The sequence below is a fragment of the Tachyglossus aculeatus genome, chromosome 4 (assembly GCF_015852505.1).
Source record: "Tachyglossus aculeatus isolate mTacAcu1 chromosome 4, mTacAcu1.pri, whole genome shotgun sequence".
Lineage (NCBI taxonomy): Eukaryota > Metazoa > Chordata > Mammalia > Monotremata > Tachyglossidae > Tachyglossus > Tachyglossus aculeatus.
Genome location: NC_052069.1, coordinates 72253195 through 72276379, shown reverse-complemented (window position 1 = coordinate 72276379; position 23185 = coordinate 72253195). Strand labels below are relative to the sequence as shown.

The following is a 23185-nucleotide window of genomic DNA, read 5'->3' as shown; positions in this document are numbered from 1 at the left end:
CCCGTGTTTTTTCGAATAGACTACGGGGAACATACGGAAGACAACCAAGTTGAAAGAATACTACTGCAGCCAGTGGAAAAAGCTTCCACTCCTACAAAGACACACTCAACGTTATATCCCAGCTGAAAGCTGGGAGCCAGATACAAAGAATTGCTCTGCACACGGTAAATACACAATAAATGCCACTGATTGACTGATTGGAGGAGATAGTGGCACCAGTATTGCAGGTAAAATCCCACTGTGCTGCAGACAAGGTACTGCATTTGGTCAACAGCCTCTTACAGCATTACTGGGAGTGCAAACTTTTTGTCACCTAAAGACCGAAGACATTAACTGCTTCATCCTCAAAGGAACCCCAGATATCAGATGACAGGTCCCAGACCTCAGAGAGCGTGTCATCATGATACATACTAGGGTGATAGATGCCATTTTGGAGTTTTACTAGGTTTTTTTTTTTCCCTATGCCCTCTTCATTCCAGTGGCATCTCTGGAGCTTCTGGTCAATTCCCAGGGTCCTGAGAGACTACTGGTGGGATAAGGAGCAATGTGGCTAGTCTAATGGAAAGAGTATGGGCCTGGAAATCAGGGGACTGAAAAACTCACAAGAGAATTGACAGGTATACAGTAAAGGAACCAGAGTGGTGCAAGAGTGGATTTCAGAGGAAAAAGACAACAAAATAAAACAGAATGCTTCTCCTGCTGTGCCTGAAATTCCCCACTGCCTATAGCTGGGGGAAAGAGCACCAAGAATCCTCACATGTTCAAAAAGGAACCACATGTCTTTTCTCTTTCCCTCTCTCTGCCTGGATATCAGTATGATTTAGACTGAAGAACTCTTTGACCCTGTTTAATATAGACTGCACAGTCCTGCTGGTATTTATATTTCATCACAATGCCCTACTATCCACATAGTTAGATGGGCGAAAGAGGTCTGAAAGCCTCATGTATCTTCAAAAACCATTAGAGAAAACATGAAACAAAGAACAAAGGATGCATAGTGAATATTACTCACTACCTAGAAAAGACATAATAAAGGGAAAAACAGAAACTGCCCTTCCCAGGAGATAAACTGAGCAAAAATGATATTTGTGAATGCAAAAAACTAGGAAAGCAGTGTAGGTTGATTTGAATAAGGTCAAAATTTCACTGATGGACATGAGCAGATCTTGATGAAGAATCAGAGAGAGCTTTCAACTACACTTATTATATACATATGTACATTTTATGTATATCTGACTGGAATAACTTAGATTGCTATTTTGGTGGGCATTGTGAGCCAAGGAAAAGAAAGTTGTGACTTAAAGAACAGTGAATAATGCGTATTACATCTGACTTCAAGAATATGTATGTTCCAGTGATGAAATTAGGAAGCCTACAGATTCCAAAGCGGTAATTCATGTGTTATGCCAAGGAAATTGAATAATAATAATAATAAATTATTCCTTAAACTCTCATTATTTTAAGTTCTGAGGTAGATTCAAGGTTATGACAACAATGATTCTGCCCCACATGATGCTCACAATCTATCAATGGCATTTGAGTGCTATGTGCAAAGCACTGTACTAAGCACCTGGGAGAGTATAATAGAGTTGGTAGGCACATTCCCTGTCCACAAGGAGCATACAGTACTATTCCACTTCTGTAAATGAGAAAACTGAGTCCTTGAGAAAACTGAGAGATTGTCTTGACCAAGATTTTCCAACAGGCCAGTGATACTGCTGGGATTGAACCTGATTCTACTGACTCCCTGTTACTTCCACTAGGTCATTCTGCCTCCCAGTGAAATAAAGAAGCACAAGTCTCCTACGAGGAATGGAGGATAAAAGGTAGTATGCATTCTAGGACACTAGGCTCAAAAAAGCAGACAACATCTATGTGGTAGATGGAGAATTGGCTTGGGATATCCAGTGACAAATTCAATGTTTGGAGATGGATTCAGCATTTCAAGATAGAATGTAATAGTGTGTGATTGACTTGATTTTAACAGAGGTTGAAAATAGAGAGGTTAAATAAAGGATAAAGGATGTAAATACTAGGTAGTAATCTTCTAGACTGTGAGCCCGTTGTTGGGTAGGGACCATCTCTATATGTTGCCGACTTGTACTTCCCAAGCGCTTAGTACAGTGCTCTGCACATAGTAAGTGCTCAATAAATATGATTGAATGAATGAATGAATGAGAATAACTGAAAATTAAAGCAATGAAGATAAACCTTGAAGAGAGCAATACAAGGAGGTAGTAAGGTCAGCTAGTAGGTTTATGGAGTAATGAAGGCAGGATAAGTGCTTGATTAAAGTGTTAGCTGTTTGGATGAGAGGAAAGGGCAGATTTTAGCGATGTGAAAGTTGAACCCATTGGATTTGGTGACAGAATGAACACGTGGGCTGAATAGGAGAGATGAGTTGAAGATAATGCCATGTTTATGGTCTAGAGAGACTGAGAAGATGGTGGTATTGTCTACAGTGATGGGAAAGTTATAAGGAGAATAGTGTTTGTATATTCTAAGTTTGAGGTGTTGGTGTTGAGATGTCCTGAAGGCAGAAGGAAATAAATACAGACTGTAGAGGAGGGAAAGGATCAAGGTTGGAGATGTAGATTTAGAATCATCTGTATAGAGAGGGTAGTTGAAACCATAGGAGTGAATGAGTTCTTCAAAGGAGAGGGTATAGATGGAGAATAGAAGGGGACCCAGGACTAAGCCTTGAGGGACTCTCACATTTACAGGGTAGGAGGCAGAGGAGGAGCCCACACAAGACAGTCAGAATGAGTAGCCAGAGAAATAGGAGAAGATGGCATCAGTGAAACCAAGGATGAATAAAGCTTGCAGGATATGGGAGTGGTTGATAATGTTACAGGCATTTGAGGATTGAGGAGGATTGAGATGGATAGGATGGAATAGAAGCTGCTGTATTCGGCAATGAGATTATTGGTGACCACTGAGAGGGCAGTTTCAATGGAGTGAAGAGGGCAGAAGTTAGATTTCAGAGTCAATGAGAGAATTGGAGAAGAGGAAGTGAAGACAATGGGTGTATACAACTGGAGAGGAGCTTTAGGAGGGATTTGTGTTGACATATGGAGGAAGCCAAGGGGTCAAGGAAGGGTTTTTAACAGGCTAGGGAAGACATGAACATTTTTGAAAGCAGTGGGGAAGAAGTCATTAGACAATGAACAGTTGACTATGGCGATCAGGGAAGGAATCAATTCAATAAGCAATAGCATCTGACAGCTTACCATGTACAACACAATGTATTATGCACGTGGAAAAGTACAATATAATAGTTGGTAGACATTTCCTGCCCACAATGAGTGTACAGTCTAGATGAGCCAAGTGTTATGATAAGGTGGGATGGGGTCAGAGGCACAGGTGGACAGGGTGAATTTTGAGAGGAGGTGGGATATTGTCATTGGAAAAGATGGGAGAATTAAAAACGGGGCAGGAGGAAGACAGGGATAGATAAGAGCTTGGGAGATTTTAGGGAGGTCATGCCTGATGATTTAATTTTCTCAATAAAATATGTGGCCAGGTCATTATGGGAAAGAAATGGGTGTGGTGTTGTTTACTTACCTCCACATTTAGGAATTGGTCCACTCCACAGAACTTTTCCTTCCATCAGTATGCACGTAATTGTTTCGGTCCCTTGTGTCTTAATAAATCCTTCTTCACAAATAATTGAAATTGAACTCCCTAATTGAAAGTTGTCTCCAAAACGACGTGCATTGATTGGTATTCCAGGATCAGGACATTCATTATGTCCAAATGCTGTTGAACAAAATAAACCAAAAAAAACGATAGCATGAGGAAGAGTTGGGCCTTGTTTGTCTTGCCTTACTTGTCTGGAGAACATGACTGAGTTTAAAACAGCTTGTATCTGTTGCCAGTTCAACAATCACTGCACTAGAAGCTATAATCTGTATTCATCCATTCACAGTTGATAACATATGATATGTTTCATAGAAACTTTCAAACATTATGAAAAGTTACTATATTCCTGGTACTCATATCCAGGATTTTAAAGTAATTACAATAAGAGTAAAACTGAAAGTAGAGCTAATGTCTCTTCACAGTTTGAACAAATGTACTTCTGCTTAACAGTAGATGAAATTGCATCTCGAGTTCACACCCATAAAATAAAGACGCAATATTTTCCACCTATTTTGGATGGAGCAAAACTGAAATTGCTAATATAAGTTGTTCTTAAAGTTCTATGAACATAATCGGTAAGATGCCATCCGATGCGGATGTAATCTTGACAAAACTAAATATAATAAAAAGCTTATATACTTTTTTCATGTGTCAAAAAAAGATCAGTGGAATTAATTCAGCATAATGTCAGAGAAGCAGTAAAACTAACACATTCTTGTCCAGGCATTGTGTTTCATTTTGACATAGCTAAGAATAGAAATGAATTTAGGTCAATCCAAAGAAAGTGTGTAATTAAAAATTCTAGCCATGAGCCAGTTGATAGCTTCTGTTGGACCCTAGGAATCAGGGTTGAACCAGAGTCCCCAAAGAAAATAATGACTAAAGTAGAGATTTAATCAGTATTCATATTGGAAAGAATAGCAGCAGAAAAAATATAAAAGCAGAGGTTTGTGAATATTTAAAATCATTGAGCTTTAAATCTATGAAAGCCAAGGTTGATTGACTGTTAACAGAAATCCAGTTAGTAAGTGTTCATCCCATGGTTATCTATCAATCAGTCAATCAACAGGATTGATTGAGCACTTGTATGCAGAGTACTATACTAAGTGCTCAGGAAAGTATAAGTAGACATGACCCTCTAACCTCAAGTAGTGCAAAATTTAGTGAAGCATTTATGGTGTAACAAAATCTTGCCTATGGCAATCACTGAAAAAAGGTTCATACTATAATTAAATGATCCCATCCTAACTTCCTTTTTACCTCAGGTATATCTTTAGCAAAGAAAAATGCATTACCATGTAAAACTCATGTTTGATAGCCAGGAGTAGATAATAATGATAATTATTATTACGGTATTTGTTAAGCACTTACTATATGCCAAGAACATTACTAAGAGCTGGGAAGGATACAAGCAAATCAGGTTGGACACATTCCCTGTCCCACCCTGGGCTCACAGTCTCAATCCATTTTTACAGATGAGATAACAGGCACAGAGAAGTGAAGTGACTTGCCCAAGGCCACACGGCAGACAATGGAAGAGCCGGAATTAGAGCCCATGACCTTCTGACTCCCAGAGCTAGGCTATAATGAGAAGAAGAAGAAGAAGAAAGAAGAAAGAAGAAGAAAGAAGAAGAAAGAAGAAGAAGAAGAAAGAAGAAGAAAGAAGAAGAAAGAAGAAGAAAGAAGAAAGAAGAAGAAGAATAGCATTTATTAAGCACTTACTCTGTGCAAAGTACTGTTCTAAGCACTGGGGAGGTTACAAAGTGATCAGGTTGTCCCACGGGGGGCTCACAGTCTTAATCCCCATTTTACAGATGAGGTAGCAGACTCAGAGAAGTTAAGTGACTTGCCCAAGGTCACACAGCAGACATGTGGCAGAGCAGGGATTAGAACCCATGACCTCTGACTCCAAAGCCCATGCTCTTTCCACTGAGCCATGCTGCTTTATCCACAACCATGCTGCTTCTGAAGTATTTAGCATAGATAGAAAGCCAAAAATGAATTTCCTCCACAAACTGTCCTCAGAGAAAACTAGGTTCCACCCAAGTGGCTTCCCCAGTTGTGACAAAAGAGCTAGTTTTCCCCACAATTACCCAACACCATTGGGAGGGTGAGGCAAAGAGGAACTGGAAGCCCACTGTTGGGTAGGGACTGTCTCTATATGTTGCCAGCTTGTACTTTCCAAGCGCTTAGTACAGTGCTCTGCACAAAGCGCTCAATAAATACGATTGATTGATTGACTGGAAGGTGGGGCCTGGGGATTATGGGCCTGTCCTCCTGTTCATCCCCTGAAATTCTCCTGCCAGGGCTTTTGTAGACGGATTAAAATGCCTATTACTCCAGTTGTGAATTGCTGTCTAGATATTTTGTGCCTGCTTAAACAAAGTGACATTTCAACCATGACTACCAAGATTTTCCTAGAGCTTTTCCTTCAGAACTACAGATGAAGAAGCAGCATGGCCCATTGCAAAGAGCATGGGCATGGCCGTCAGGGATTTGGGGTTCTAATTCTAGCTCCACTACTTGACTGCTATGTGATCTTGGGTAAGTAACTGCACTTCTCCCTGCCTCAGTTACTTCATCTGTTTAATGGGGATTAATACTGGGAGCCCCAAATGGGACATGGACTGTGTCCAACCTGATTATCTTGTACTTGGCACATAGTAAAGCGCTTAATATATACCATAAAAATATATTGGCCAGACTCCCTATTCCTTTTATTCCTTTTGAATAACCTGTTTTCAGAAGTGTTAATGTGCTTACTCCTTGCCCCCGTAATCCCATTCTCACGTATCGTGCAAAGCTAAATCAGAAGAACAAACATAAGATCTGAAACCTTAAGCACATTTCCATAATTCCTTAAAGTTCCTTTAAACATGCCTTACTAAAAGTGATGACTCATATGCATTTTAGTCAAAATAAAAATTTAGCAAATAAAAAATAAAAGCACAAAGATCAAAAAGACAAACAACTTTTTTTTAATAGCAAGATTCTGACGCATGTCACTGCTAATTTAACTTTAATGATGCGCAATTACACTTTGACAACTTATTAGTGGCACTACTCACCACTGGTGTCACTTTGGAAAGACAGAGTGCATATCGTTATTAATTGCTCATACATAGTGCCAAGAAAAAAATAACTGCTTTATTTGAAAGGGAAAGTTAAAGATACATTTTCTCCACTTCCCTTAGTAAGGTGACACTGAGCTAAGATATTAAATTATCGAGTTGGCTAATAGCTGAATAAATATGGCAGGCACTAAAAAATAACAAAAAGCTACTTCATTTACACTCTCCATGTCCTGATATAATCACTGAACATACACACATTTGTGAGTAAGGCATATCAAAGATACTTCATTCCTTTGTTCAATATATTTTTCTGTGACACTACCTCACTAGATAGCTCTTTCAGATAGAAATAATAATTTTAATCTTAAAAAAGAATGGATTATGTAATGCTCAGACATCCTGAACCAGAAATGGAAATAAGATGTTTCAAAATACTATCATTTAGTTCTCCCCTAACCTAGTGGTTATTTTCTTGGTGAACCCTTAAGAAAAAACTGCAATAAGAATGTATGCATTATGATCACCGCAAATTGCATGTACGCACCATTTTTTCTGACATTGCACTGCATTATATGCGGATAGATACCTCCTGTTGGAAACAATGTAGCGCATTCTATCCAAAATGCAAGATGAAAACACATTTTATGAGTGTATATTTCTCTGTGGATTTGTAATGGGAGGTTTCATTCAACTAGGTCATGTTTTAGAGCCTTATCTACAATGCCCCGGTGCACAACAGAAAATTACTCACTATTATAGGTGATGTTAAATCCGCGACCTGACATTGAGTGGTCTGCTTGGAATTCCAGTCTCAAAATGTGGTTATTGCTTGTAAGATGCGAAGGGACCTCAGCGCCAGTGAATGTCCCGAGTATCGGGGAGTCTGAAGAGTCTCCATCCTTCACAGCAAGAAAGTCAAACTGGGATTCTAAGTCAAAGTCATTAAAAGAGAGGTGAATTCGGCTCCCTGGATCTGAGATTATTGTCCAGATGCAGTTCAGGTTATTGCCATAGCCTTCTGGGTAGTCAGGGGAAAGAACTGTTCCCATTGGTGCCGTGAAGTTTGAGAGGCAAGGAACTGTCAGAAATAAGACACATTGATAAATTAGAGAAGGAAATAACTTTACAAGAGAGTCTTGCATACTCTTCAAATGCTTTCCTAAGATCAATTTAATAAATGATTTGCATTCATAACTAGTTTAAATACAGGAATCTCTGTCAACATAAATATATCAAAGGGGAAATTTTGGTCCCATTTTGGTCCCATTTTTACTGCCTCTATCAATCAATAGTATTTACTGTGTGCAGAGCACTGTATTAAGTGCTTGGTAGAGTACAATTGGGCTGGTAGGCATTCATTCATTCATTCATTCAATCGTATTTATTGAGCGCTTACTGTGTGCAGAGCACTGTACTAAGTGCTTGGGAAGTACAAGTTGGTAAAATATAGAGATGGTCCCTACCCAACAGCGGGCTCACAGTCTAGAAAGGGGAGACAGACAACAAAACAAAACATATTAACAAAGTAAAATAAATAGTACAAATATGTACAAATAAAATAAATAGAGTAATAAATACGTACAAACGTACAAAGATGGAAGGCAAAGCCCCACCAGGCCTTTCCCTGCTTGCGGAAAATAATAATAATACTAATAATGATGGCATTTATTAAGCACTTCCCATAAGAAGCTAACAAATTAGTGAAGACAGACATTATAATATACTACATATGGGAGGAGGCACTATTATATGAGCAGAAGACTACATGCATATGTGCAATGGGGATGGGGATTTATTAAAGTGCTTAGGCAAAATGGACCCAAGTGCATAGGTATCTCAGAAGGGAGGGATATTAGGTGAGGAAGTTAATCAGGGAAGGGTCTCTGGAAAAGGGATAGTATTATTAGAGATTTGAAGATGGAGAGATTGGGGTCTGTCCAACATGAGAGAGAAGAGAACTCTAAACAGGAAAGGGGTCAATAGCAAGGGGTCACTGACAAGAGAGATGCAAGTGAAACATAAAGTGTATTTTGCTGTTAGAAGTTTGCAGGTTGGGTTGTAGTGAAAGAAGAGTGAGGATTGGTAGAAGATAGAGAGTTTATTGAGTGCTTTGAAGTAAGTGATGAGGAGTGTCTGATATGGAGATGGACTGGAAACCACTGGAGATTTTTGAGGAGTGGGAGGCTTGCATATGATGATTTTTTAGAAAAAAATAGTATTTTTAAGTGCTTAGTATATGAAATGCATTGTTCTACTTGCTAGGGTTGATACAAGTTAACCAGGTTGAACTAAGTCCCTGTACCAAATAGGGCTCACAATCTGAATCGGAGGGAGAAGACACATTGAATCCTTATTTTGCAGTAGAGGAAACTGAGGCATATAATAGGTCATATAGGTCCTCTAACTCCCAGGCTTTAGACAGAACTGCTTCTGATGTTCCAGAAGCAGAGTTGAATGATCTAGACAGCAGAGTGAATGGAGATATGCTGGAAGTAGGGAGATCAGTGAGGAGGTGATGCAGTACTCCGTGTGGGATATGACAAGTGCTTGGACCAGTATGATTTCTTGTCAGTTGTGTGACTTTGGGCAAATCACTTCACTTCTCTGTGCCTCAGTTATCTCAACTGTAAAATGGGGACTGTGAGCCCCCCCTGGGACAACCTGATCACCTTGTAACCTCCCCAGCGCTTAGAACAGTGCTCTGCACATAGTAAGCGCTTAACGAATGCCATTATTATTATTTATTATTATTATTATTATTATTATTATTATTATTATTTCAGGTTGGATAAAAGGAAGAAGTGTAGTCCAGAGATTTTGAGAAGGTAGAACTGATAGGTTTTGGTGATTGACTGAATATGTGAGTCGAATGAGACTAATGAGTGAAGGATAAGCCTGGTTTTCAGGTTTGTGAGAAGGGAATACAGTATTTTCTACAGGGATGTGAAAGTCAGGAGTTGAGAAAGTTTGGGTGGGAAGAGAGGTTTTTCTTTTGGACCTGTTTAATTACAGTTGTTGGCAGGACACCATTTTGGTAATAGTATTTGTTAAGTACTTAGTATGTGGCAGGCACTGTACTAAGTGCTGGCATACATACAAGATAATCAAGGTGGACACAGTCCATGCCCCACATGGAGTTCACTTAATCCCCATTTTACACATGTGAGAACTGAGGCACATAGAAGTTACTTGCCCAAAGTCACATAGTAAACAAGCAGCAGAGCTGGGATTAGAACCCAGGTCGTTTGACTTAAGGTCCCTGCTCATGCCACTAGGCCATGCCCCTTCTCACTTTATAATTATCTGGGAAAAGATGGAGACCCTCAGTAACAGGATAGAAAAAAAGAGAAAGCAGGAAAGGTACGGTAATGTAGAAAGAAGGAAGAAACTGATAGGTAAATAAAATAACTTGGAGGATACTACATTCCTTTATAAGATGGCAGATGGATCCTCGTCATCAATTTGTACTTCCCAAGCGCTTAGTACAGTGCTCTGCACATAGTAAGCGCTCAATAAATACTATTGATGATGATGATGATTAGGTTGGCAGCTTGAGCCATTAGCTTACATTCCATGGACTCAGGACAACATATTAACTAAAGGAAGCATTAATAAGCCAATGTTTTATTCATTCACTCAATCGTTTTACTGAAATGATGAGTGTGATAAGTGTTAAACCAAAATGTTTCTTTGGTAAAATACTGGCATAGTTCAAATGCACTCTAATAAACCTTTAGTAAAGTTAACTCTGCACATTGTAACTATTATACAATTATGATATTTGTTAAGCGATTAACTTTGTGCCAGGCATGAGGAATATGGCACAGGGAACCTTTTAGAACTAAAAGATATTTAATTAAATTTCAAGAAACAAAATATTCAAAAAGTTAAATTCTCAGTTACAATTCTGCAACTACTCACTAATGATGAATTAAGTTTGAGCATGTACATATATACATATATATACACGTATATACATATATTTATACATACCACATATATACCATATCTATAGAACCGTTACACAACTGAGACCTACAATTAAATATGTGAAAAATAAAATTGTATATCATATTTTATGATATGATAAAACACTATAATATATACAATAATGCACATCTTAAATATTAATAATGGAAATTGGATAACTCTAAATAGGTTGAAAGATATGCATTTATGTGGCGCTATCATCTGTAGTCTGAGATGCTGCTACTGGTAATAGGACTAAAAAAAGTAATGGAATAATCACAAACATTCCAAACTATGAGCAAGTAAAAACTATCTTTTGCCAATCATATACACTGTCCACTGACAGGGCCCATCCTTCTTCAGTTTTTAACAAAAGCTTCAAAAAACATGGTCTTGATTCCACAACAAGCATTTACAACTGTTTAAGCAAATGAAATTAATCCTATGTACACTATCAACAAGGACAGATGCCATATCCAAACAAAGTATCTGGAACTTACAAATACAAATTGGTATGTTTGCCGACCATTGGTTGTTCTCTTGACAAACAATAGATTTCTCTCCAATTAGTTCAAATCCAAACTGGCACTCAAATCTCAAAACATCTCGATTAGAAAATCCATCCCCTTCTCTGATTCCATATAATGGTGTTCCAGGATCCCCACAGCTTTCCTTTTCAATTTCTGAAAAAAACAAAACAAGTCAAAAATTCATAAATTAAATTGCCACATCGTCACCACCGTCAACATCACCAATGTTTACTGGCTGTCCAGATATGAGAACTGAGGCACAGAGTTCTGGACTAATATACTTTGAGGATAAAACAAAAGTTAAAAATGTGACTGTGCCATCAAGGAGTTTACCAACTAATGGGAGACAGGCAGACATAAATTATGGGCATCTAGTGGGAACAAAATGAAAAAAAATAGATATACTTGGAAAAAGCAGTAAACAACAATAACAAAAAAGAATTGAAAAGATATTCCAATAAATGCTCGAATTACTGCTGGGGATGGTATATGAAGGCAGGTGGAGGTTATCATACCTATCCTTCTCAATTAGCCAACCAATGATTTCAGAGTCAGAGACACATTGGTTTGACAATCACTTGCTATTATTTTTTAATAATAATAATAATAATAATAATAATAATGATAATGGTATTTGTTAAGAGCTTGCTATGTGCCAAACACTGTTCTAGGTGCTGGGGTAGACTAAGTGATGGGGCAGATAAAAGGTAATGAGGTTGTCATTCATTCATTCAATCGTATTTATTGAGCGCTTACTGTGTGCAGAGCACTGTGCTAAGCGCTTGGGAAGTACAAGTTGGCAACATCTAGAGACGGTCCCTACCCAACAGCAAGCTCACAGTCTAGAAGGGGGAGACAGACAACAAAGCAAAACATATTAACAAAATAGAATAAATAGAATAAATATGTACAAATGAAATAGAGTAATAAATATGTACAAACATATATACATATATACAGGTGCTGTGGGGAGGGGAGGGGGAGGAGGGGGAGAGGAAGGAGGGAATCAGTCTTGTCCCACGTGAGGCTCACAGTCTTAATCCTCATTTTCCAGGTGAGGTAACTGAGGCACAGAGAAGTCAAGTGGCTTGCCCAAGGTCACACAGCAGACAAGTGGCGGACCTGGGATTAGAACCCACGTCTTCTGACTCCCAAGCCTGTGTTTTTGCCACTAATCCACGGTTTAGCACTTACAAAATGCCAGGCACTGTAATAAAACTGAGGTGGATAAAGATGAGGTAACTGAGGCACAGAAAAGTGAAGTGATTTGCCCAAGGTCACACAGCAGACAAGTGGCAGAGCAAGATTAGAAACCAGGTCCTCTAACTCTCAGGCCCGTGCTACATTAACTAGGCCATACTGCTTTACTGTACTCCTTTAAAATGAAAATATGTAAATAAATTAAAGGCCCATTAATAGGGGTAGGTCAATTCACATTTCTGAATTATGCAAAATAGGAATGTCACGCTCAGGCCCTAGATTTTTCAACAAGCTCTGGGAAAAAAAAATTATATGATACTAATGTCTCTTAAAGGTGGAAACATTTGAAGGTCTCCTCTCTTGAAAATCAAAGGAAAGCAACTCCCCCATTCCTTGAATGTCACAAAGTCTTTAAGTGGATGCAGAACAGAACACATGCCATCAGTGGGATTTCATTCCAAAGCAATTTTGCTATACTGTACATTACCAGGCCAGGGTTATGTTTTAAAATATGGATCTGCTTTCACTTTCACTGAAAATGATTTATTTAAAGCACTCAATCACCTGGCCTCTCCTACTACAACCCAGCCCACATACTTCACTCCTCTAACGCCAACCTATATCCCAATTTTGCCTATCTTGCCACTGACTTCTCACCCACAGCCTGCTTCTGGCCTGGAACACCCTCTCTCCCTTCATATCCGACAGTAACTCTCCCCACCTTGAAAACATTATTGAAGGGATTTCTCCTCCAAGAAGCCTTCCCTAAGCCATCATTTCCTCTTCTCCCACTTGGCTCTGCACCACCCTGATTTGCTCCCTTTATTCAGCCCTCTCTCAGCCTCACAGCACATATGTACATACAAGTAATTTATTTGTACTTTTTTCTGTCTTCTAGACTGTAAGCTCGTTGTGGGTGAATGTATTGACCAACTCTATTGTATGTAATCCCTATTTTACAAATGAGGAAACTAATGATCATAGAAGTTGAATGATTTGCCTAAGTTCACACGGATAGAAAAGGAATTAGAATTTATAGCCTCTGACTCCTAGACACTGCTTTTCAAAACCCAATTCTCAATGCTGAATAAAATATCGCTGCTCTTAAAGACCTAAAACTGAGCCCTGGATGACCGTCACAAGTTAAATTACAAGGAAAGGACAAAGAATCAGCAAGAGAAATTGAGACAGAGTGGCAAGAGAAGCAAAAAGAAAATCAGGAGGTTACCATTCCGATAAATTGAATCAGGATGGAGTTTCCGGGATGATGTATTGGGCTGCAATGTCAAAGCCACCAATTTAATCAGGGAGACCTAGGAGCTTCCTTCATTGGATTTAGCCAAATCAAAGTCTCAGGAAACCTTGGTGAGTGCTTTTCTCAATATTATTGGTATTATTATTATCAATCAATCAATCATACTTATTGAGTGCTTATTATGTGCAGAGCACTGTAGTAAGCACTTGGGAAGTACAAATTGGCAACATATAGAGACAGTCCCTACCCAACAGTGGGCTCACAGTCTAAAAGATTATCATTATTATCATTGTATTTGTTAAACACTGTTATGTCTAACACTGGGGTAGATACAAGTTAATAAGGTTGGGTACGGTCCCTTTCCCACATGGGGCTCACAGTCTAAGTAGGATTTAATCCCTATTTTACAGTTAAGGAAGCCTGAAGCACAGAAAGGTTAAGTGACTTGCCCAAACCCATACAGCAAGCAATTGGCAGATTTGGGATTAGAACCCAGGTCTGTTAACTCATTTAACAGATTTTCCACTAGGTATTCCTGCTTCTCAATAGAATGAAAAAGGTACAAATTCAGATTACCAGAAATTTAGAAGGAATTTACTGGAGAAGAAAGGGAAGTAGCTGGCATACACAATTTGTTTACGTGTGAACAGGGATGAAAGCAGAGAAGGCTGAAAAGGACAGTAGAGTCAGGTTAGTTTTAAGTATGGAGGTGACAAACCGGCTTGAAAGCAGAGATAATAAACCAGAGGAGAGTGAAAGGTTGCAGGTGACAGTGTGAGAGAGGAGAATGAGGTCAGAGAAGATGGCATAGGTGAAGGGAAATACCTGTAGCAACAAGAGTCTCCCATGCTATTAGTTCACAAGCCTTGAAACAACATGGCCTAGTAAATAGAGCATGAGGCTGGGAGTCAGAAGGACCTAGGTTCTAATCCCAGCTCTGGCACTTGTCCGCTGTGTGACCTTGGGCAAGTCAGTTCTATGTGCCTCAGTTATCTCATCTGTAAAATAGGGATTAAGACAGTGACCCCCACGTGTGACATGGACGGTGTCCAATCTGATTAGTTTATATCTACTCCGGAGCTTAGTACAGTGTCTTGTACATAAATATTAGGAAAAAAATTATTTGCATCACAGCTTCACTGGGCTGGACTAGTGAGGAGAAAGGTTATCGACTAGTAAAGAGAGGTCCCAAGCAAAGAAAATAGAAGGAACAGTTACCCTTAGGAATATATTGATGTCTTTCCTCAGTATTTGGGTGTATTCTATTCCCTTTGTAAATATTTGCAGATCCTCTAGACTGTAAACTCATTGTTGGCAGGGTATGTACCTGCTAATTCTGTACTACTGTAATCTCCTAAATGCTTAGTACCATGTACTACACAAAGTGCTCAATAAATACCATTGACTGATTGATAACTATGTCCCTCATTACAGTGTACGCTATAGATGGGTATTTATCTGATGCTTTTCTCAATTTTGTAATCAATAATTCATTCAATCAATGGCATTTTCGAGTGTTTTCTGAGAGATCACAAAATAATAAAGTTGGTATACATAATCCCTTCCCAAAGGTTGTTTGCCTTCTAGGGGATCTTAGACCCTAAATAGGTCATGATTGTGACTGGTGAAAACAATAAATAACTCCAACAAATCACCATATTTGTAGACAAGAAGGAAACCAAAGCAGTACATGAAGCAGCATGGTGAATAACCATTAAGCTCAGTATGGATTTTTAAGGCCAGACGCTTCAAGAACGTTCTGATACTAAGAGGCAAAAGTGAAAATAGTGCCAGAACTGTAGACAGCTAATTCAACAGCACAGCATAAGGCAAAAATATTTACAGTGAAGAAGTATCTGTCTTTCCAATTCTTCTATAAGGTCAGATACTTTGCTACACCTAACCTCTTTAGTATGCCTTTATAATCAAGTAATGTAAGTAGCTGCATGTTGCATTACTTGGATATTTTCATAAGCTTTGAGTTGAGAAACTCTAATAATTTAATTTTCTTTCCTAAGAGCTAACTGAAAGCGGTATTATCTTTATAATGTATTTCAAAATGTTACTCTTCTAGTGAGAAGAATCTTTTAATTATGCAATAATTAGGAATAGTTACCTGAAAGAGCAGCCAGGAAAAAGGTCAATGTAATAAAATCTAAAACTAATTATGACTACTTTCCTGATTCTATATACTAGGTTAGATTGTGAGCCTCATGAGAGATGGGGACTGTGTTTAATTCCTACTTATTTTCTTCCAGAATTTAGTACAGTGTTCTGCACACAGACAGTGTTTAATAAATACTAATTCTACTCAGTCTACAAAGAGAAACATTTACTGAATCAGTCTCTGCAAACATGTATATATAAATCTCCAGGGGTGGTAAGGCAGTTCAATTATTTCCACATATTGTAACACTTTTATGTTTCTTTAATTAAAAAAGAGAATCCTATCTGCGATATTCAGATTGTCTAACCTGAGAAAGTTATTTATACAAAGGCCCACGCAAAATACAATAGAATTCTATTCTCATTTCTCATATCTCAGTTTCAAATTGATGGATGTTTCACCCATCTTGGAACTGGTTCTATTGCTTGTGTAGAATGTGAATGGGCTAGGTGTTCTGTATAGGTTATAATTTAGAGAATACAATGGCATATACTCCATCCTTTGGGGATTTATAGTCTAGGAAGACAAGACAACCCATAATGAATACATCAATCAAATTTCTAAAATTACAAAAAGGATTGGTTTATAATTTAGCTGTATCGCGTCAGTACATTAATTTTTAAGCATTGCACTATTCAAGAAAACACTAGTGAAAATAAGAATCTTATTTCATTTGCTTATTCCGATCACCTTTCCTCTGCCAGATGTCACCTCTGGAAATTTCTGAAAGGGCAGAAGTTTTGAGAAGACAGAAGCAGAGGTGAAAGTGAAAACAGTGCGATGAGGCAGCAAACGCTAAATCCAGCAACTCAACAAAGGACATTCTTTGTGAATGTGTAGTGAGATCAATATTGGAAGTCTCCTGTGGCTGTTGCAAGCTATACATAGGGCTTCATCATATCATGTATTTATATCAATCAATCAATCGTATTTATTGAGCACTTACTGTGTGCAGAGCACTGTACTAAGCGCTTGGGAAGTACAAGTTGGCAACATATAGAGACAGTCCCTACCCAACAGTGGGCTCACAGTCTAAAATATGTTATTCTTTATTTCATATACCGTTGTGTTACATTACATCATATATTATAAAGCATGAGAAGCAACGTGGCTCAGTGGAAAGAGCACGGGCTTGGGAGTCAGAGGTCATGGGTTCTAATCCTGGTTCCACCACTTTTCAGCTGTGTGACTTTGAGCAAGTCTGTGCCTCAGTTACCTCATATGTAAAATGGGGATTAAGACCGTGAGCCCCACATGCGACAACCTGATTACCTTGTTTCTACCCCAGTGCTTAGAACAGTGCTTGGCACATAGCAAGCACTTAACAAATACCAACATTATTATTACTATTACAAGTGTATTAATTCTAATGGCACATTTTGAATGACAAACTATATTTTATCACATTTTGAAAAATAAATCTAATTTATTGAGCGCTTGCTATGTGTGGAAAAATTAACTATATATATAAATTAAATAAGTAAAAATAAGATATTTAATAAATTCAGATGAACTCTGGCTAGTCATAGGATATTGAAATGTTCCTGATAGGAGATATTGGAAATGAGACCATAAAAAAATGTTGGATGCTGTGCCTCAACTACTGTCCCTAATCATTTTGGTCCTCATACTGAGACTCAAAATAAAGCTTTCTTTCAGTGGCCACCATAATAGTAATAACTGTGGTATTTGTTAAGTGCTTTCTATATCATCATCATCATCATCAATCGTATTTATTGAGTGCTTACTGTGTGCAGAGCACTGTACTAAGCGCTTGGGAAGTACAAATTGGCAACATATAGAGACAGTCCCTACCCAACAGTGGGCTCACAGTCTAAAAGGGGGAGACAAAACCAAACATACTAACAAAATGAAATAAATAGAATAGATATGTACAAGTAAAATAAATAAATAAATAGAGTAATAAATATGTACAAACATATATACATATATACAGGTGCTGTGGGGAAGGGAAGGAGGTAAGATGGGGAGAATGGAGAGGGGGACAGGAATATAATAATAATAATGATGGCATTTATTAAGCGCTTACTATGTGCAAAGCACTGTTCTAAGCGCTGGGGAGGTTACAAGGTGATCAAGTTGTCCCACAAGGGGCTCACAGTCTTAATCCCCATTATACAGATGAGGTAACTGAGGCCCAGAGAAGTGAAGTGACTTGCCCAAAGTCACACAGCAGACACGTGGTGGAGCCAGGATTCGAACCCATGACCTCTGACTCCAAAGCCCGTGCTCTTTCCACTGAGCCACACTGCTCCTCTAATAATAATAATAATGGCATTTATTAAGCACTTACTATGTGCAAAGCACTGTTCTAAGTGCTGGGGAGGTGACAAGGTAATCAGGTTGCCCCACGTGGGGCTCACAGTCTTAATCCCCATTTTACAGATGAGGTAACTGAGGCCAAGAGAAATGAAGTGACTTGCCCAAATAGTGGTGTCAGGATTAGAATACATGACCTTCTGACTCCCAAGCCCGTGCTCTTTCTACTTGAGCCACACTGCTTCTCCTGAAGAGCAGTGTGGAAGTCGTGAGACCTAGTAGACGAAGCATAGCCTGGGAGCCAGAAGCCCTGGGTTCTAATTCTTGCTCCACCACTTGCCTACTGTGTGATATTGGTCAAATTACTGAACTTCTCTATGCCCCAGTTTCCTCAACTACAAAATGATCATTCTATACCTGCTTGCCCTCTTACATGACTGGTAGCCCCATGTGGGACAGGGACCAAATCTCCCCTGATTAACCTGAATCTATCCAGTGCATAGAACAGTGCTTTACACATAGTAAGTGCTTATAAAATGCCATTAAAATACCCCCCAAATCCCAAAACAAAACAAAAATAGCAAAACAATGTATTCCATAATCATTCTTGGCCTTGTAAATAGCAGAAATTCTTATTTAAATGCTTTATATCACAGGCATTGGTAAGTCAACTAATGCTGAGGAAAGTTTGTAGATTAACTGATATTTAGCCATTAAAAATTCCCTTGAGAAACTCATTATTTTGGCTTCAAAGGCTCTAAAACACAGACAATTCAGGCTGGAAGGGTTCTTAAAATGTCACTTATTCTAACCCCTTAACCTTCAGCAAGAACACATGTAATTATCTCAGATGTGTCACCATCTATCACCTGCTTAAAAAGACGAGGAAGAGCTCTTTACTTACCCTTTTACAAATGTTCCTTCTGGGACTAAGCATGCAATCTGGTTGTCTTAAATATGTTGTTCTTAGTTGAAGATATGTGTTTTTAATTGAACATGTAGTTTATTACTATTTATTATTATGGTATTTTTTGAGCTTTTACTATATTTCTAGCACTGCTCTAAATGTTGATTTACATACATTTGTCAGACACAATCCATGTTCCTATATAGGGACACACAGTCTAAGTAGGAGGGAGACCACTGAATCACCACTTTTAAAGATGATGAACCTGAAGCACAGAGAAGTGCGGTGACTTAACCAAGGTTTCAGAGCAGGCAAGTGGCACAGCTGAGATTAGAACCCAGGTTTTCTGAATCCCAGGCCCAAGCTCTTTTCAGAAGACCACATAGCTTATCATAATGTCTCATTAGTGAATAATGTGCAAAGTTAAGAATTCAGAATATTGATCATAATGCCACTACTATTATTTCTACTTAATTTCTTAGGTATCTTCCTAGTTTCAAGCACAGCTAAGACTGAAATAAATCTTGGACTTGTGGTTGAACTGTGTAGGAAAATGTCTTGGGTTCCAGCAAATAGAGCTCTGAGGCAGTATTCATTCATAATCTACTGTCATTTTAATCCGCAAAAATACTTAAGAGTACAGGGCACTGAGTTCCACACTATATAGCCTTAAAGACTTCTGTCACTTAAAATGACATTGTCCTAGTTTATACTTCTAGCAAGATATTGTTCAAAAGAAACATGGACAAGAAGGGAAAAGAGGTTGGTTTTTTTTCAGAATTTACCTATCCAAGAAGGATTCAGATAGTGTTTGTCAGCCCACAGCGTTGTTCAACCTGCCTATTTTTTATTTTCTTTAAAAGTTTCTTGAATGAAAGAACAAAGTGGAATATAGATTTCAGCACTAAATCTCTCTATTTCCAAGTTTAAAAAGCGTTGACACAATGATAGTTCAATATTCTTGAGCCTATTATAATAGCAATCAAAATAAATGGCTCTTTTCTTTCTAAAAGATCTATAAATGCTCAGAGCTTAAGAGCAGCTATCAAAAACCTCTAAACATTACTGTCCTGATTGAACCTGCCAGAAGGTGTTCTGACTTGTAATTATTTGTAGGGATACCAGCAACATTTTGTTTACTTTAAAGCATGGGAGAGAAATCTACTCACCTCCTGAAACAGAAAAGGACTACATAGAGAAGGAAAATTTGACAACCTAGCAAAAAATATGATTTTGTAACTTCAAGTATCATTGAAGCACAGTACAAGTTCCATAATATACGATTAACAAAGGAAAACTGTCAGACACCCACTGGACCCATGATATGGTGTTATATATTAAGGGGAGGATAAGAGTGGCTAATCAATCCTTATTGGCACAACTCACAGATCACACACACAAACACACACCTCTACCGTGATGTCTCACTAGCAAATCAAAGAAACAGCATGGCCTAATGGGTACAGCACTGGCTTGGGAGTCAGAAGGACCTTGGTTCTAATCCAGGATTCACCAATTGAGTGACCTTGGGCAAGTCAAATGGCATCTCTGTGCCTCATTTACCTCATTTGTAAAATGAGGATTAAGACTATGAGCCCCATGAGGGACGTTGACTGAATCCAACACAATTACGGTGTATCTATTCCAGAGCTTTGAACAATGCCTGGCACATAGTAAGCACTTAAATACCACTAAAATAAAGTTCAACATGTTAAAATCTGAACTGCTCATCTTGGCAGCTCTGGTCACATCAGGTGAAGCTCAAGAACTGCGATCATCAAAAATAATCCAGCGATTCAGTGTACTGCACCTGTTTTGAAGTTCACTGCTATTCACTCCTACAATGTCAACTGACAAATGAACTACTGATATAGTTCATGCTAATCAATCAATCAATCGTATTTATTGAGCGCTTACTATGTGCAGAGCACTGTACTAAGCGCTAATAAACGCTCCTTTCTCAATATAGTTCATCCTAGTGAACTAATGAACAAAGTGCTAGGGTAGTGAGTGAGAATGCTTATGGTTTCAAAGTTTAGCATTGTGTAACACCATGGAAAACCACAGAAACTCAGTATTAATCTACTCAGAGTAAAAATGAAAATACTCAAAGTTGCAATTGGAAAAACTATGATTGACAAGGGAAAGCAATAAGGCCTTGATATTGGGAAATCAATCAATCGTATTTATTGAGCACTTACTGTGTGCAGAGCACTGTACTAAACGCTTGCTTGGGAAAGCAACCCATTATGTCATGTTTCTTTCTTTCTGGGGAATCAGTGTGCGCTAGTGGAAAAAGAATGGGCTGGGGGTCAGAAGATGTGAGTTCTAACCCCAACTCTGCCACTTTTCTTCTATGTGACCTTCAGCAAGGCACTGACTTTTCTGGACCTCAGTTCCCTCATCTGCAAAATGGGAATTCAATACCTGTTCTCCCTCCTACTTAGACTGTCAGCTCCATGCGGGACTTGATTATTTTGCATCTAACCCAGCACTTAACACAGTGTGTGATACTGTAAGCACTCAACAAAAACAGAATTATTGTTATTTCTATTTTGTTGTATTTTTTGTTTTTAAAAGCTTGATAATCGATTTAGGGTTTGTTTTTTTTTTCAGTCTTTAAGCACTTATGTCAAACACTGTTCTTAGAGTTGGGTTGGATACAAGTTGGTCAGACTGAATACAGTCCCTGATCCACACGGGGCTCCCATTAGGCCATGCTGCTTCCAAGATTATAGCCTTGGGGAAGAGATAAACATCATCATATGGGTAGGTATAAGATATAAGTGAAATGAGATTAATAAAAGAGGATTATGGGTAATAAAGGAGGCAGAATTATTCAATCAGATAGTCGTATTTATTGAGTGATTGCTGTGTGCAGTGCTGTATTAAGTGCTTGGAAGAGTACAATATAAGAGAGTTGGTAGATACATTCTACATACAGAGCTACAGCGTGGCTCCATGGAAAGAGCCCGAGCTTGGGAGTCAGAGGTCATGGGTTCTAATCCTGGCTCTGCCACTTGTCAGCTGTGTGACCTTGGGCAAGTCACTTAACTTCTCAGAGCTTCAGTTACTTCATCTGTAAAATGGGATTAAGACTGTGAGCCCCACGTGGGACAACCTGATCACCTTGCATCCCCTCAACACTTAGAACAGTGCTTTGAACATAGTAAGTGCTTAACAAATCAATCAATCGTATTTATTGAGTGCTTACTGTGTGCAGAGCACTGTACTAAGCACTTGGGAAGAACAAGTTGGCAACATGTAGAGACGGTCCCTATCCAACAGTGGGCTCACAGTCTAGAAGAATAGTAACAATGGCATTTGTTAAGCACTTACTACGTGCAAAGCACTGTTCTAAGGAATTGGGGGATACAAGGTGACCAAGTTGTCCCACGTAGGGCTCACAGTCTTAATCCCCATTTTACAGATGAGGTAACTGAGGCTCCGAGGTTGTGACTTGTCCAAGGTCACACAGCAGACATGTGGTGGAGCCGGGATTTGAATCCATGACCTCTGACTCCAAAGCCCATGCTCTTGTCATCGTTATTATTATTATTATTATTATTGTACCCCCCCGGAAGCACCTCGAACAGTACTTTGCACATAGTAAGTGCTTAACACATGCCATCATTACTATTATTATTACATTCCCTCCCCACAGTGAGCTTACGGTGTAGGGGGAGACAGACATTAATAAGTGGTTTTGGCTGAGGAAGGGTTGAATAAAAGTTACAAATCCAAGTGCAAGGTTGGCACACAAGGGGAGTGGGAGAAGAGGAAATAATGAGGACTTAGTTGGGGAAAGCCTCTTGAGGAGATGTAATTTTAGTGGGCTTTGAAGTTGGGAAGAATGAACATCTGTCAAATATGAAGAGAGAGTGAGTTCCAGGCCTGAGGTAGGACATGAGTGAGGGGTCAGTGGTGAGACAGGCGAGAACCAGGAACAGTGAATAGGCTGACATTGGAGGAGAGAAGTGTGTGGGCTGGGTTCTAGAACGGTATGTCTATCAGGTAAAGTCCAACTTTTGGAGAGCTATCACATCACCCAAACAATAATTCCTGGGCATCTACTGTGTGCACAACACTGTTCTTAGGCTTGGAAGAATACAATAAAAATAGAATATATGGTACCTCTTCTCAAGGAGTTCACAATATAAT

At 38.8% G+C, this 23185-nt stretch overlaps 1 protein-coding gene across 1 annotated transcript in view; it reads right to left on the bottom strand.

Moving 5' to 3' along the window:
• CSMD3 (CUB and Sushi multiple domains 3) overlaps positions 1-23185 on the bottom strand; it is a 781433-nt gene that overhangs the window by 346437 nt on the left and 411811 nt on the right. Inside the window, exons 13-15 of the mRNA XM_038745631.1 lie at positions 11186-11368; positions 7468-7794; positions 3565-3759 (exon numbers count right to left, since the gene is read on the bottom strand). Coding sequence (XP_038601559.1) covers positions 3565-3759; positions 7468-7794; positions 11186-11368 — 705 coding nt within the window. The remainder of the gene's footprint in view (positions 1-3564; positions 3760-7467; positions 7795-11185; positions 11369-23185) is intronic.